The sequence below is a fragment of the Octodon degus genome, unplaced genomic scaffold (genome assembly GCF_000260255.1).
Source record: "Octodon degus isolate 3935 unplaced genomic scaffold, OctDeg1.0 scaffold00032, whole genome shotgun sequence".
Taxonomy (NCBI): Eukaryota; Metazoa; Chordata; class Mammalia; order Rodentia; family Octodontidae; genus Octodon; species Octodon degus.
This window is the reverse complement of record NW_004524608.1, coordinates 18,068,150-18,080,941: the sequence shown is the minus strand read 5'-3', so window position 1 is coordinate 18,080,941 and position 12,792 is coordinate 18,068,150. Positions and strand designations below refer to the sequence as shown.

At 32.1% G+C, this 12,792-nt stretch overlaps 1 protein-coding gene across 1 annotated transcript; it reads right to left on the bottom strand.

Moving 5' to 3' along the window:
- Positions 1–1,373: 1,373 nt before the first annotated feature.
- LOC101559915 (ubiquitin-40S ribosomal protein S27a-like) lies at positions 1,374–1,838 on the bottom strand. Its single transcript, XM_004629916.1, has one exon. The coding sequence runs from the start codon at positions 1,836–1,838 to the stop codon at positions 1,374–1,376; it is 465 nt and encodes a 154-aa protein (XP_004629973.1).
- Positions 1,839–12,792: the final 10,954 nt, after the last annotated feature.

Sequence of the window (12,792 nt, the reverse complement as noted above, 5' to 3'; positions counted from 1 at the left end):
GACGACAACGATGACGACGACCATATAGGTTTGTCCCTGCAACTAGAGTAATTGTGTATTCAATAAATTTGAGCAATTCTAACTACATAGCATGTGCTATATTATTTCAGTGTAAAACTGCAATGCTTAACTAAAAGAATTTGAAACATAGTGGAGAAATAAAAGACACACTTATAAAAAAAGTAAAGTTATAAAATAAAGAAAAAAATGTTATAACTGCTCTATAGAAATTTAGAATCTTAATTTTTGGTTGTATATATCCAAAACATTCATGGATTTAAAAAGTGGGACAAAAATATAGAGAAAAAATTGAAAATGAGAAAAAGTATGTCAATGATTGAAATAGCTACAACAAATTATCTAGAACCAATCACAGATATTTAAGAATATATATTAAACTTCCTGTACTATAAAGAATAGGAAAATTCAGAATAGATTTATATATTTGAAATTAATGTAAATCACTACCTTAATAGCATTTTTTTAAACCAGATTAAAGTTTGGGGGCATATTACTTTGGTGTTTTTCAGTGGTAAGAGGAAAGAATTACATTTTCCTTTGATTCCAATCTTCTGTGAGGAAGATGAAAGAGAGAAGAAAAAGTCTTAACTAAAAGCTGAAGTTTTGGAAAGTTTGGCACATTTAAAACAGCCAGCATAGACTCTACACACACAAAGCTTACAAAGGATTATTAAATCTGTTCTGAAAATTTTGGCCACAAGTATGGCAACTAGGAAGGGTATAGATGGCTTAAAGTAAAACTTTTACAAGACAGAGCATTTGAAGTTTTGAATTGGCCTGTGCTATGACAGGTGATCATAAATTTCCTTTTGTAGTCTATAATCTTGTCAGAACCCAATGTAATTTTGTTACAGTTTTCTATATATATTTAAAGTAATGTTAATGAATAAATTGGACTGAATATAAGATATACACTATTTTAGTGACTATTAGACAGCTGAGTTGTTTTACAAATATTTGTAAGACATTTGCAATGATCTTATATTTAGCATTACAAAACTGAATTTTACACATACACCTTATTGAATTACATAGATCTCAATGAAACACAGTTATGCAATCTATTAGAATAGCTCCACTTTTCCTCAATAGGTCAATAACTGATAGATATAGTAGACAGTTTCTCTTTAGAAAGTACATATGAATAAAACCATTTTCAGTTCTGTCTAATTTGCAAAGATGTTAAGGTGTTAAGTGTTTTTAAATAAATTTATTTCAATAGGTTTGAAACAAATTATCATATTATTTAAACATATTACTTTTCTAGAAAGTATAAAAATATAATTTAATGAATAATTTCTATTTTATTAATGTATGTTTTTATGTTAGCTGAAGTTCTTATTAACTCATAATTACTTGTCTTCTGGTTTGTTGAAGTGGTAAGTCAGACAACACTTGCCACAATAATGTCTGTCAAAGTGGCTGGTCATAGAAACTCCCACACCACATTCATCTGCAGGGCGCTCTCGACGAAGATGATTAACTTTTCCATTTTCATCCACCTTATAGTATTTTAGGACAGCCGACTTGACCTTCTTTCTCTTATGCTTATTCTTCTTGGCAGTGGTATAAGAGTTCTTCCTTTTCTTAGCACCACCACAGAGTCTCAACACAAGATGAAGGGAAGACTCCCTTTGAATGTTGTAATAAGACAAGGTACATCCATCTTCCAGTTGCTTACCAGCAAAGACCAGCCTTTGCTGAACGGGAATTCCCTCCTTATCCTGGATCTCAGCCTTTACATTTTCTACAGTGTCTAAAAGTTCAACCTCAAGCATGATGGTCTTCCCCATAAGGGTTTCCACGAAAATCTGCATCTTGGTGGTGGTTCCACCAGAGATAGAAGATCCAAAAGCTAATGTAGATTTTGATGCTAGAGAAAATGATCACAAGCAATTTGGTCTTACTGTGAAACAGTGGGAAAATGCAGATATAGACAGATTAACAATAATTTTAGAAAATACATTTCTAATCTTTTTTCTGTCTTCTTTAAAATACAGTGCGGTCTAAAATAATCACTAGTGTTCTAAAATGTTTCAAACTTGATCCTGAGGAAACGTTACTCATGAGATAAATATACAATCAAATGTATGGCAATGTCAATAAAAACCAAAATAATATTAAAATTATTCAAATATTTTTCTTGAGGTGCTTTATTAATATTAATTCTTTTCTTTGTTATATTTATAGTATCATATCTACAGAAATCTAGTGTAAAATCATGTAAATTGATGGAAAAAGTCTTATCAAAACAGAAAAATTTTTATATAAACACAATGAACAAAAAGTAAGTCTAGCCAGCACAGAAATTCATATTATTTTCAAAGGAAGTTATCTTTAAATCTATGTGTTGTTCTATAGAAAAAAATAATGTTTTTCACTCAGTTATGATGAAATAATTTAGTGACTCTAGAAATTATTGAGCAGGAGAATGTTTGGAATATTGAAAACACAGAAAGTTTGATAGCTTTGGCAAGGACTCATAGGGAAAGATTGGGTTTATTTTGATAAGCCTCAGAGATAAAAAGGAGAAAATTTTCAAGTTTATCACAAAGAAAAAAAATTAAAGTATTGGTTCAGAAATGTTGCTCTCAATTTCACCATGAAATTTTATTATTTTCTGGATATCTTTTATCAACATCTAGAAATAAAAGAACCAATAAAAAATTGTAGCCCATTTTGAATGTGTTTTAGAAATGTGAACATAAAATAATTCTACTAAGCCCTACTAGATTCTCACCATTCAGAAGTCTTTTAAAAATTCTGTGACTTTATTAAATTTTCTTAGTGGAATTCTATGAACAATACCTTCCATCATTAAGATGGATAATAGTATCACCTTCAGCCCTCTTGTGTGGTGCCCTTTTCTGTGACCACTATCCAGACAGCAGAAGCTATTCTGCTTGTGTACTCCCTTATATGTGGACAACTGAAACTTTTCCTTATCTTCAGTTTTTCTTTCCTAAAGCAAGTTTTTTTTTTTAATTTGAGTGTCCTCTTTACTTTCTTAGAACCTTCAAATCCCTACCATATAAATACTTCTATTTTTGCTCTCAAAATACAACCTAGTCTCAGATTTTTTAATTAGTATTTGCAATTTTTATCAAGAAACTCTGCTGCACCTGCCACCATCTGGCCATTTGTGCCCTCCTGAAGTTTGAATTTCTTCCTACTCCTATCCCTAAACTCTTCCCTGAAGGTTAGCAAGCATTCAGCAACAATTTTAAATTAAAATGAATTATCATTTTGTTACTTATTACTTACCCCAAGATTACCCTCTTCTTAGTTTGTTAATTCTGGCAGAAGCCCCACTGTCTCCAAATAACTCAGAGTTGTCTTGTATGCCTAATTCTCTCTGTGTCTTCTTCGTTGTCCAGGCCTCATGACCAACCTATGTCTAAGTCCAGACATTCCATTTCCTTTCATTTCTGAAGTGAGGTTGGTGCCCCAGGAGAAACATGGAAACTTCAGGTGGAAGCTGTCAGGGTTAGAATGGAGTAGCCGTGGAATTAAAATCCAATACTGTGTACAGGTATTTAAACATAACTGAAATTAGAAGTAACTTCAGACTAAGGACACAGTCCTTATTTTTAAGGAAGATGGCCTTATCATAGCACAAATTGAAAGCAAGAGTGGAAACCAGACCTTACATTTTGCTTTGCTCCATACATTCTTCCTATGACAAACAAAAGGATGAGCTTATCAACTTGTTTCCTGAGGCAAACTCTGTATGGAAATAGTGCCCTAACCTCTGGTGTTGGTGCCCAGCCTCAGATTTCTGTCTACAGAAGGCTGTTAACTATGTTGTCTAATAATTAATGTAAAGTATGTGTCATTAGAATTAAATTTAGCTGGAAGATCTAGTAATGTAAAATATTGTTTTGTGATATTAGAAAGGCTGATGGTTTTTGAAGATAAAGAGAATTGTTAATTATGTTTTTTAGAAAAAGTTAAATTTCTAAGAAGTGTTGAGTTAACTTTTATACTTAGCAAAGTACTATAATATGTCAATATTCTACTAAACATCCGAATATTTTAAGCAGCATTGTTTTTTACCTCATTATTAGTCAGATTATCTAATTTTTGTTATCACTAACATAAGTAGTTCTACAATTTTAGCAATCATTGAATTTAAAGCTGGCTCAGTATTTAGCACTTACTAATATAAATTAACATGCTTACTACTGACTATATTTGGCTATATTTCTGGTTTTTATGGAATTTTCCAAGGATATATATTCTGAGTATTACACTACTGCTGAATATTCAAAGAAGGAATATAATCTATTTTGGAGAGTGAATTAAGAAATATAAATTAATCAGAACTAGAATGTATTTTCCTACAATATGATTAGTTGTAGTGTCATTGATTTATCTAATTCCATGTTTAAATTATGCCTTAACCATATTTGAAATAATAACAAGTTATGTTTGAAATAATAAAAATGCATTGCTTTAACACGGAAGTATTCCTCTGGGATATAAACATGAAGTGCACTTAAAGTTAGAATTCCTTTCTCTAAAACATTTTAAAATGTTGGTACATCTTTAGAATCTAAATAAAGCAAAACTTAGTTGCAAAAGAAACAAGCCCCAAGAAAAGCCCAAAACAAAAAATAAACCTGGTTTTACTTTAAGAACATATACATATATAAATTTAACTTTATTTGCTATGATTTCTCCTTTTAGAAATACAGAAAATAGAACATATGATACTGATTTTCTGGATTATTTTGTATTACATGTACACATACAACTAAGGTATTAGGATAACTCTTTCAAAATGAATATATTACTTTGAGTTGTTTCAATTGTTTATGGAATAAAGCAGCAAAGACTATGGACAGCCACATAGCTCAGCAGCCTAAAGCACCTGCTTAAGTAGAGCGTAGCGGCTGGGGTTCCATCCTGTCCCAGGGCGCACTGAGACAGCAAGCAAGACTGGGCATGATGGTTCTTGCCTTTAATCCCAGAGTTTGGGAGGATGAAAACAGGAGGATCACTACAAGTCCTATCTATGCAACGAGACACTGTAGACCCTGTACTAAAATTCATTTAAAAAGAAAAGAAAAGAAAAAAGCAACAAAGATTTAGTGATAGCCTGGAAGTTTAATTTACTATAATACTATTAATTTGCACAGTTTGAAAAAAGAAGGCTGGTGATTTGTCTAGCGACAACCATTATGGTCTAAATTTCTCATGTAGGGTCTTTACATCTTGTTACAGAAGCCTAGTGAGAAATACACTGGGATTCTTTCCAAAGGACCTAATATTGGTTCTGAAGTTCAGGCTATCCTCTGTCTGTCTCTAGTCTTGCCTTTTCTTCAATGTGGAGTAAATTTTCTGTATACCTCCTCCTGACTACTCTAATTGATCCTTCACAAGTCTGCCAAGGTTTTCATCCCAAAAGAAAAAGAAGAAATGAAGAAAAGAAAAATGTGTAAAGAAAAAGAGAAAATAGGACAGACATAAGCTGTTTACACTCTCTCCTGGTTTGTCCTGGGTACAGCTGCTTTCATTGTCTCATGACTCAGTCTTGTTACAGAGTATCTTCTTACCAGAAGACAGATGCAAACATTTTTGTATCTTACTACTTTTTTCTTCTTATATTTCTCATTTATCCAAGAAAGCCTCCCCAGAGCCTCTCCATTTTCTCTTATTTCATTAAGAATATGTCTTTACATCCTTCCCTAAAATACAAAAAAAAAAAAAAGAATATGTCCTTAGATACCTAGATTATCAGTTTCTTCAGAGCAAGGATCATACCATGGCTGAAAGTAATAAACACTTCATCAGTTCACTTGAACAACAACCTCATCTCAAATACAACTTTCTCTAGAAAGTATATTTTTATTTTCTGTTAAATACAGCCTGGTGCCCTAGATTTTTTATGCACTGATTTTCCCTTATAATATCTTAGTCAATAGCAAAAATATTACTTCCAGTGTACAACATAGAATACTTGATGACTAGAAGATCATACTGCCTTCCGTGGTTGCTAGGCTCAACTGCATGTTGCAGGTGCTCAAACATGTACTAAGCGGATTTCATACTTCTCTGCAATATTCATATATATATATATATATATATATATATATATATATTTTAAAACTCTACTCTTTATCCCGTATGATCAAATTCAACATCAAATACACATTATATGATTTCTCTACAAGACTCAAAGTTCTCAAAAACTACAACAAAAGTTTGAAAAAAGGGTTTATTTTTAGATGGCCCTATAAAATTTATTTCTTTTGTTTGGGGCTGGGCCTCTACAGCATGTGGTGCCAGGGATCAAACCCCAGTCCTTTCCCTGGCCTAAGCAGGTGCTTAGTCTGCTGAGCCATCTCGTTGGCCCCTAAAATTTATTTGTTTACATATTTTTATTTTTTAAAGTGAGATGTTAAATTATGTAATACTCATAAGTTTAAAAACAAATATTTCAAAATAGGTTACACAGTCTTCACAGCATGATTTTTCTTAATTCAGTTGGGCTTACAAGATGTCTCCCCTAACCTTGGCATATAATTAAATAATTAGATAAAAAGAAACAGCTTATTTTTTGACCATGAAAGACAAATTTTACCTACAATAAACAGTCAAATAGATCTTCCATATTCAATATAATACACTCTCATTAAAGAACTAAAACTTTCTTGAATACTTTTGAAATAAAATAATGAACTAATTCATTATTTATTCATCAGAGAAATAATGTAATATGTTATTGTAACCTGAATTGTATCCTACTTGTAAAGTACTGGAAATTAGTATCTTAAATTATGATGTTAGATTAGATTTTCTGCAGCATAACATTTTGTAATGTAATGTAATTGTCAAATGCAAATGAGATACTGTACAGTTTTTCCATAGTTGTTCATGAAGGCAAAGTATTTTACATATCACAGTGAAGTACATGTCATTACAAAACAAATTATAGGGCTGGGGATATAGCTCAGTGGCACACCGCCTGCCTGGCAATTGGAGGGCCCTGAGTTCAATTCCCAATACAAAAAGTAAATAAATAAAGCAGATTATAAGGAAGCTTAATTTAGAATGAAGAAAACATGCTATAGCTCTATCATGGTAACAGGATAGCATGGTAGGTTTACAGTCTATCCGCCATCCAACAAAAGAATCAATTATCAAGAACAGTGAATGTGTCAGAAGTGATAGCACTATATTTTCAAATATGTCATGTGGTTCCCATCATTTCATTTTAGTGTTCTATTTGAAAATTTTTTCACTTGCGAGTATTGACCAATTTTTTTGTCATAAACAATCTTAGAATGACCTAATAACATCCCAGGGAAATTTGGAAGTGGTAATTTATTGCTTTATTTGTATTTGTACGTATTTGCCATCCTTAATGATTACATTCATGGTAGAGAGTTGGCATATGTACATAACACATCCTAATTATTTTTCTCATTCACTTCCCCTTCCCTGTCCCTCCTCCATCTATTGGTCTCTTTCCCTTGTGCAAAGATTTCCCTGTTTTCTGTTACCCATCTTTTATTTTGCTCTTTAATTTATTTATAATTTGGATTTCTCATATTATTTAAATTATGCAACATATAAGCCTGTGTATCTGATTTATTTCACTTCTCATTATAAGAAGAAAGCAAATTCTGCATCTTAATTTTAGGGTATAAGTTTATATTTCATTTATCTGCGAACTAGTATTAATTACTAGTTGCTTTTTGCATATGAATATCTTGCCTTCAACTGTATTCTAAGTTTATAAGAACCATAGTCATACCTCATACTTTCATTTTCTTTACCAGAATGTTAGAACTGAATGGTTTTAGAGCCTTAATCTGCCTCTAACAAGTGATATAAGGTAGAAAATTAATTTAATTTCCTTACAGACAGTTTTTTTCTGTACAACAAAATAAGTTGCATGGGATGATCTAAAATATTTCTAAAAATAGTATCTATCAATTATAATCTCATAATTGTTCAGAAAAAATACTGTAAACAGACTAAGTTCAGTAAAAATTTGATAAAAATCAAGAGATACATAAATAAACAAATAATGAAATTGTGAACAATGTCACTACTTAGAATTTATAAGGAACTAATATGTGAGAACTCTGAAATCATTCTAGTTGGTAAAGAATCACATAATTGTCATCCAATCTCACTGGATTATCTACCTAATAACTCTCCTCATCACACAGACTTATGACTAGAGTGGGTGTGAATTGGAGAATAGGAAACTAAACTAATTAGCAGTACAAATACCAGAATTGCTTGTACATTATAAAACAAAATTTCTCAAGGATACATTTCTTACTATTTTCAATCTTAATCTTCATTAAATAAGGCACTACCGAAAAAAAAACAAACCAAGAAAAAAAGAGAGCAGAGATACCAATGGGTTTGTTGCAGTGCAGAAGAAACCAGCTCAAAAGCAATTCATTATTAATGCCTGAATATTCTTGCTAAACAGTTCTGATTATTTCACAAGAAAGAGGTCAAGGTAGTGGAGAAAGGATTTAATCAAATAAACTCTCAATCTCTCTCCAAATAGCATTTTCATCCAGCTGCATGTAAATTCATCAGATGACTAGACGCCAATAGCACAAGCAAGGTTAATCTGCTATGACTGTTAAAACTTCTATGATATGCCTATTGAATAAAGATTTAAAATGGGATGGACCTTGCAAGTTATCCCAAATTAGGGGTTTTTTTTTGGTAAATAAAATACATGACATTTCCACTACCAAAAACAAAAAACAAGCAAGGTAATTTTTTCTTTCTTTTTCAGTTGAAGTTTGTTATTAATTTCTTTAAAAGAAAATTGTTATGATGCTGTTTAGCTTTCATTAATTGGGATTCTTAAGAATACCAGCTCATATCTGCTCTATTTGAAACTAGCTAAACATCTTCATATTTCAAAAAGCAAGTAATAGAAAATGTTACAATAACTCGAACTATGTTTTAAAAATCATGCTAATTAATTTTTTGCATATTTGAAAGATGATAATATTCACCCTATTTTTATCCAGAGTTAATATTCCTGACAAACACTACTAAGTGTACAATTTGTGAATAATTGCATAAAGGTAACTGTGATTTTAATTTCCATTTACAAAATGAAAAATGAATAGGCCAGGAGATGATGTATTTGTATACATTTCAATAAATAAGAAAAATACGCTACCAGAAAATATTTCAATAGTTTACCTTTGCTATATTTTACATGAAAGTGTATAATTGTCAAAAAGAAACACATTGCAAATGTTAGAATCATGATTTAAAATATAACAATGTGTTTCAATGTTTTATTTGAAGATAAGACCACACAGCAATGTGAAATTCATTGTCTTACAATGATACAGACTTGTGCTATACACATCAGTTTCCAGCATCTTTTAAAAAGATAAAGGCAGAAATACTCTTTAACAAAAAAGTATAATTTACATTCAATAATGAATAACTTAAATGGTTTTAAAATAACATCAATGTCACAGTTGTGAGCAAGGTGTTTATAGCATCTCCAATATTCTCACTATTTGAATGTTCACTGTGGACTTCTTAAATTTATCATTTCAAAATCCATTTGAGAAATACAACACCATACTAATGATTAATTTGGTATATTATTCAATAATCCTTAAAATACTTTATCTTATCAAATTTAAAAGATTTATTTTAGGTTGCATATTTTATTTCTATATTTAAGAAGTCATAGAACAGCTAATACATTTTCTTCAGAAAATTAACATGTTTTTGAATCTGCTGGCATTCCTTGCCCTCTTAGCTTTCAGCACCTTTATTGAATCTTAGACATCACTTTACATGAGGACAATTTTTAAAAAGCAAAATATAACTGTCTAATTAAGGGCTGTGTGATTGGCTAGTTCGCGGTCTCTATGACAGTTGTGACAAATACACATATTGGCACAGCCCTAACCTCACTTCACAGTTTGCAACACAAAGATGGTATTTTCAGAAATGTGGAGAACACCCTTATACAAAGCTTCACCTTGTCTAGTGATATTCCATTTAATTTTTTATTAACTGCCTGAACATATGCCATTCTAGAAGAGGGTAATAGTTACAAAATGTCAGCAGAAACATTTAAACTGCTAAAATGTAAATGATTTTATAAATTTGTAATGAAAGGTAATTGTCATGTGAGAAAAGTAACAGAAAAATAGATATTTGTAAATGTAAAACTGGTAAAAATACATTTTATTGGCTGTAGGTAGGAAAACCTAAGTATATTTTAATGAGTACTGTAAGTAGTATTTAAATAAAATTAGATTCATAAGCAGAAAATGTGAATTCTATAATATTTTATTTTCTAACATTAGAAAAGTTCATAACAATGACAAGAACTCATAGAACTTTAATGTGCTAAATTCACTAAACAGTAGGACATTAAGAAACTTCACCTCATTAAAAAAACAAATAAATCAAAGAAAGATAACATAGTCTCTGATATCAGCACAATAGCTTTAAAAGCACAATATTCAAATATCATTAGTTTGTTTCTGTAGTTTCCACTATGATGAAAAACAATTTAGTGATTAATCCCTTTAGCAACACACTGCTAGGTCAGTGCTTTCAGATATGTCAACAACAACAAGACTCCGGCAAGGAACTGAGTATTTCCTCGGCCACCACACAGCAACCTCCTTCCAGTTAGGTTGCGGGCGACCATCTTTAAATGCTTGAACTGTTCTGCGTGGCCATGACAAGATTTGCAATTCTCTACGTTTATTTACACACCATCACCCCAACTAGACATCACATGGAAGTGGCATGGTCACAGCTGACCTCAGGGTAGTCCCTGTCTCTGTCGATCCAATTTCATCGTGCTCTGCAATTGAACTGCAGTCATACTGTAGAGGATGCATGCACAGGACTCTGTGCCACAATAAAATTAGCAGAAGCTTGTCAGGGGGCATTTTCCTGTGTTACAATGACAGACCCCGGACAAATAGGTCTGCTTTCCAGAAATTGGTAGGGGCCTAGCTCTCTTGAAATGTATATGAGCCCAGCATGTTTATGCCACAGAGTTAGGTAGGGTAAGCCTGTTATGTGGTAGGTTGAGAACAACATTAGCCTTTGTGGTGTATTTTCAGGTTTCTCTTCACAGTTTTCAGGGGATTTAATTGCATATGAATAGACTATTTAGTGTTTGGTTTGTTGAAAGACAGGTTCTTTTTTAGCAGGAATAGTTAATAGAAATTTATTCTTTAGAGGAAAAAGTCAGCACATATTTATTGTATTTTTAAATGAAAGTTTAGAGTTTTGCTGGGATTTGATATAAAAAGAGAAATTAAATTTCAAGTCCGTTTCTTGAACTCTCTTTGTCCATGTAAAATTATTTATATCACAAATAAGATCTGTATAAGAAGCTGTGTTTAAAATGTACTTGTAAGTGAATTTTTAAATCCTTTGTTAAAGATAAACGTTAAAAGAATAATATAATAAATAGATAAAATTTAGCAGTTGTGGGTAAAACAGCTTAAAATAAAGTATATTTTTAATCTACCCTAAAGTGATTTTATTAGATATTCTGTGCAGTTCTTAACATCAAAGGTTCTCAGAAGCCCTGGGATCATTTTATATTCACTAGAAGACAGAAAGAAATCCAAAACCTAGTTAAATAAATTGTTCATTTATTCCTTCCCTTTTATGCACCAAGATCTACATGTGGTCATTAATTATAAAGAGACTATTATAGCACCATATTTTCATTCAATACGATGTCCTGGTATATATCAAAGAAGTCCCATAATTAAAACAGAAGGGCCACAATGACAATTAAAATTACAATCTATATGGGGAAAGAAAGTACAGTTCTGCAATTTTTCACCCTGTCACTGTCAGCTCTGTGGAATATTCCAATCACGTCTCTTGCAAAGCAGCCTAAATTCTTCTTCACCAATGCAACCTCAAAAGCATTATCAGCACCTAAGCAAAAGCCTATGCAAGTATAATTTAATATGAAGCCACAGTTTGCAAGTAATAGCGTATAAAGTGATATTTAAGTGGTGTTTTAAGCACACTTCTGATGGATACAGCCACTTTTCTCTGGTAAATGCGCTTTCCTTTGAGTAGTGATTACGAGTCCTGGGTGAAGAGGTCCTGTGTGCGGGTCTGTCTGTGAGCCTCACTTCCAGCTGCCAATCTTTACTTCACAGTGAGGAAAAAGCCACATAGCACCTTGTTCTCACTCTTGTATGCTGTCATCCCTGGAGCCCGATAACACAAAATCATTTCCGCATAACACTTTCCTGCTTCTGCCTCTTAAACCTTGAGACCTACGCATTGTGCATGCACTCGCACCCTTGGCAAGTGGCTCCCGGGAAGCCCCTTCTTTCAGCCATCAGAGTCTGCTGGGGGACTGTTTTTAACACTTATCTTGGTAAATATCTGCATTAATGGAGTACAAAGCTTTTTGGTAGCAATATGTATTTGCTACAATTTATTGTCTATAAAAGTCATGAACAGTGAATTATTACTATCAAAATTGTGTTTTTCTTTATAATAATTTTAAAGTGAGCACTCATATATGAAGCATGCAATGGAGATTGAGAAGGTTTTGTATAATAAAACTGTGACATGGTCATTTTTTCCAGTTTTGCATTACAGAGACACACTCATGCATGGTGCTTTTTAAATTCTTATTATGTGTGAGGTCAGGGGGTCGAATGTCAGAAAGTACTGTTAATTTCACGGGGTTAGGGGAAAGTAAATTCAGAGGGAATACAGATCACTTAGCACAGAAAACCAGCTCCTTTGAAGTTT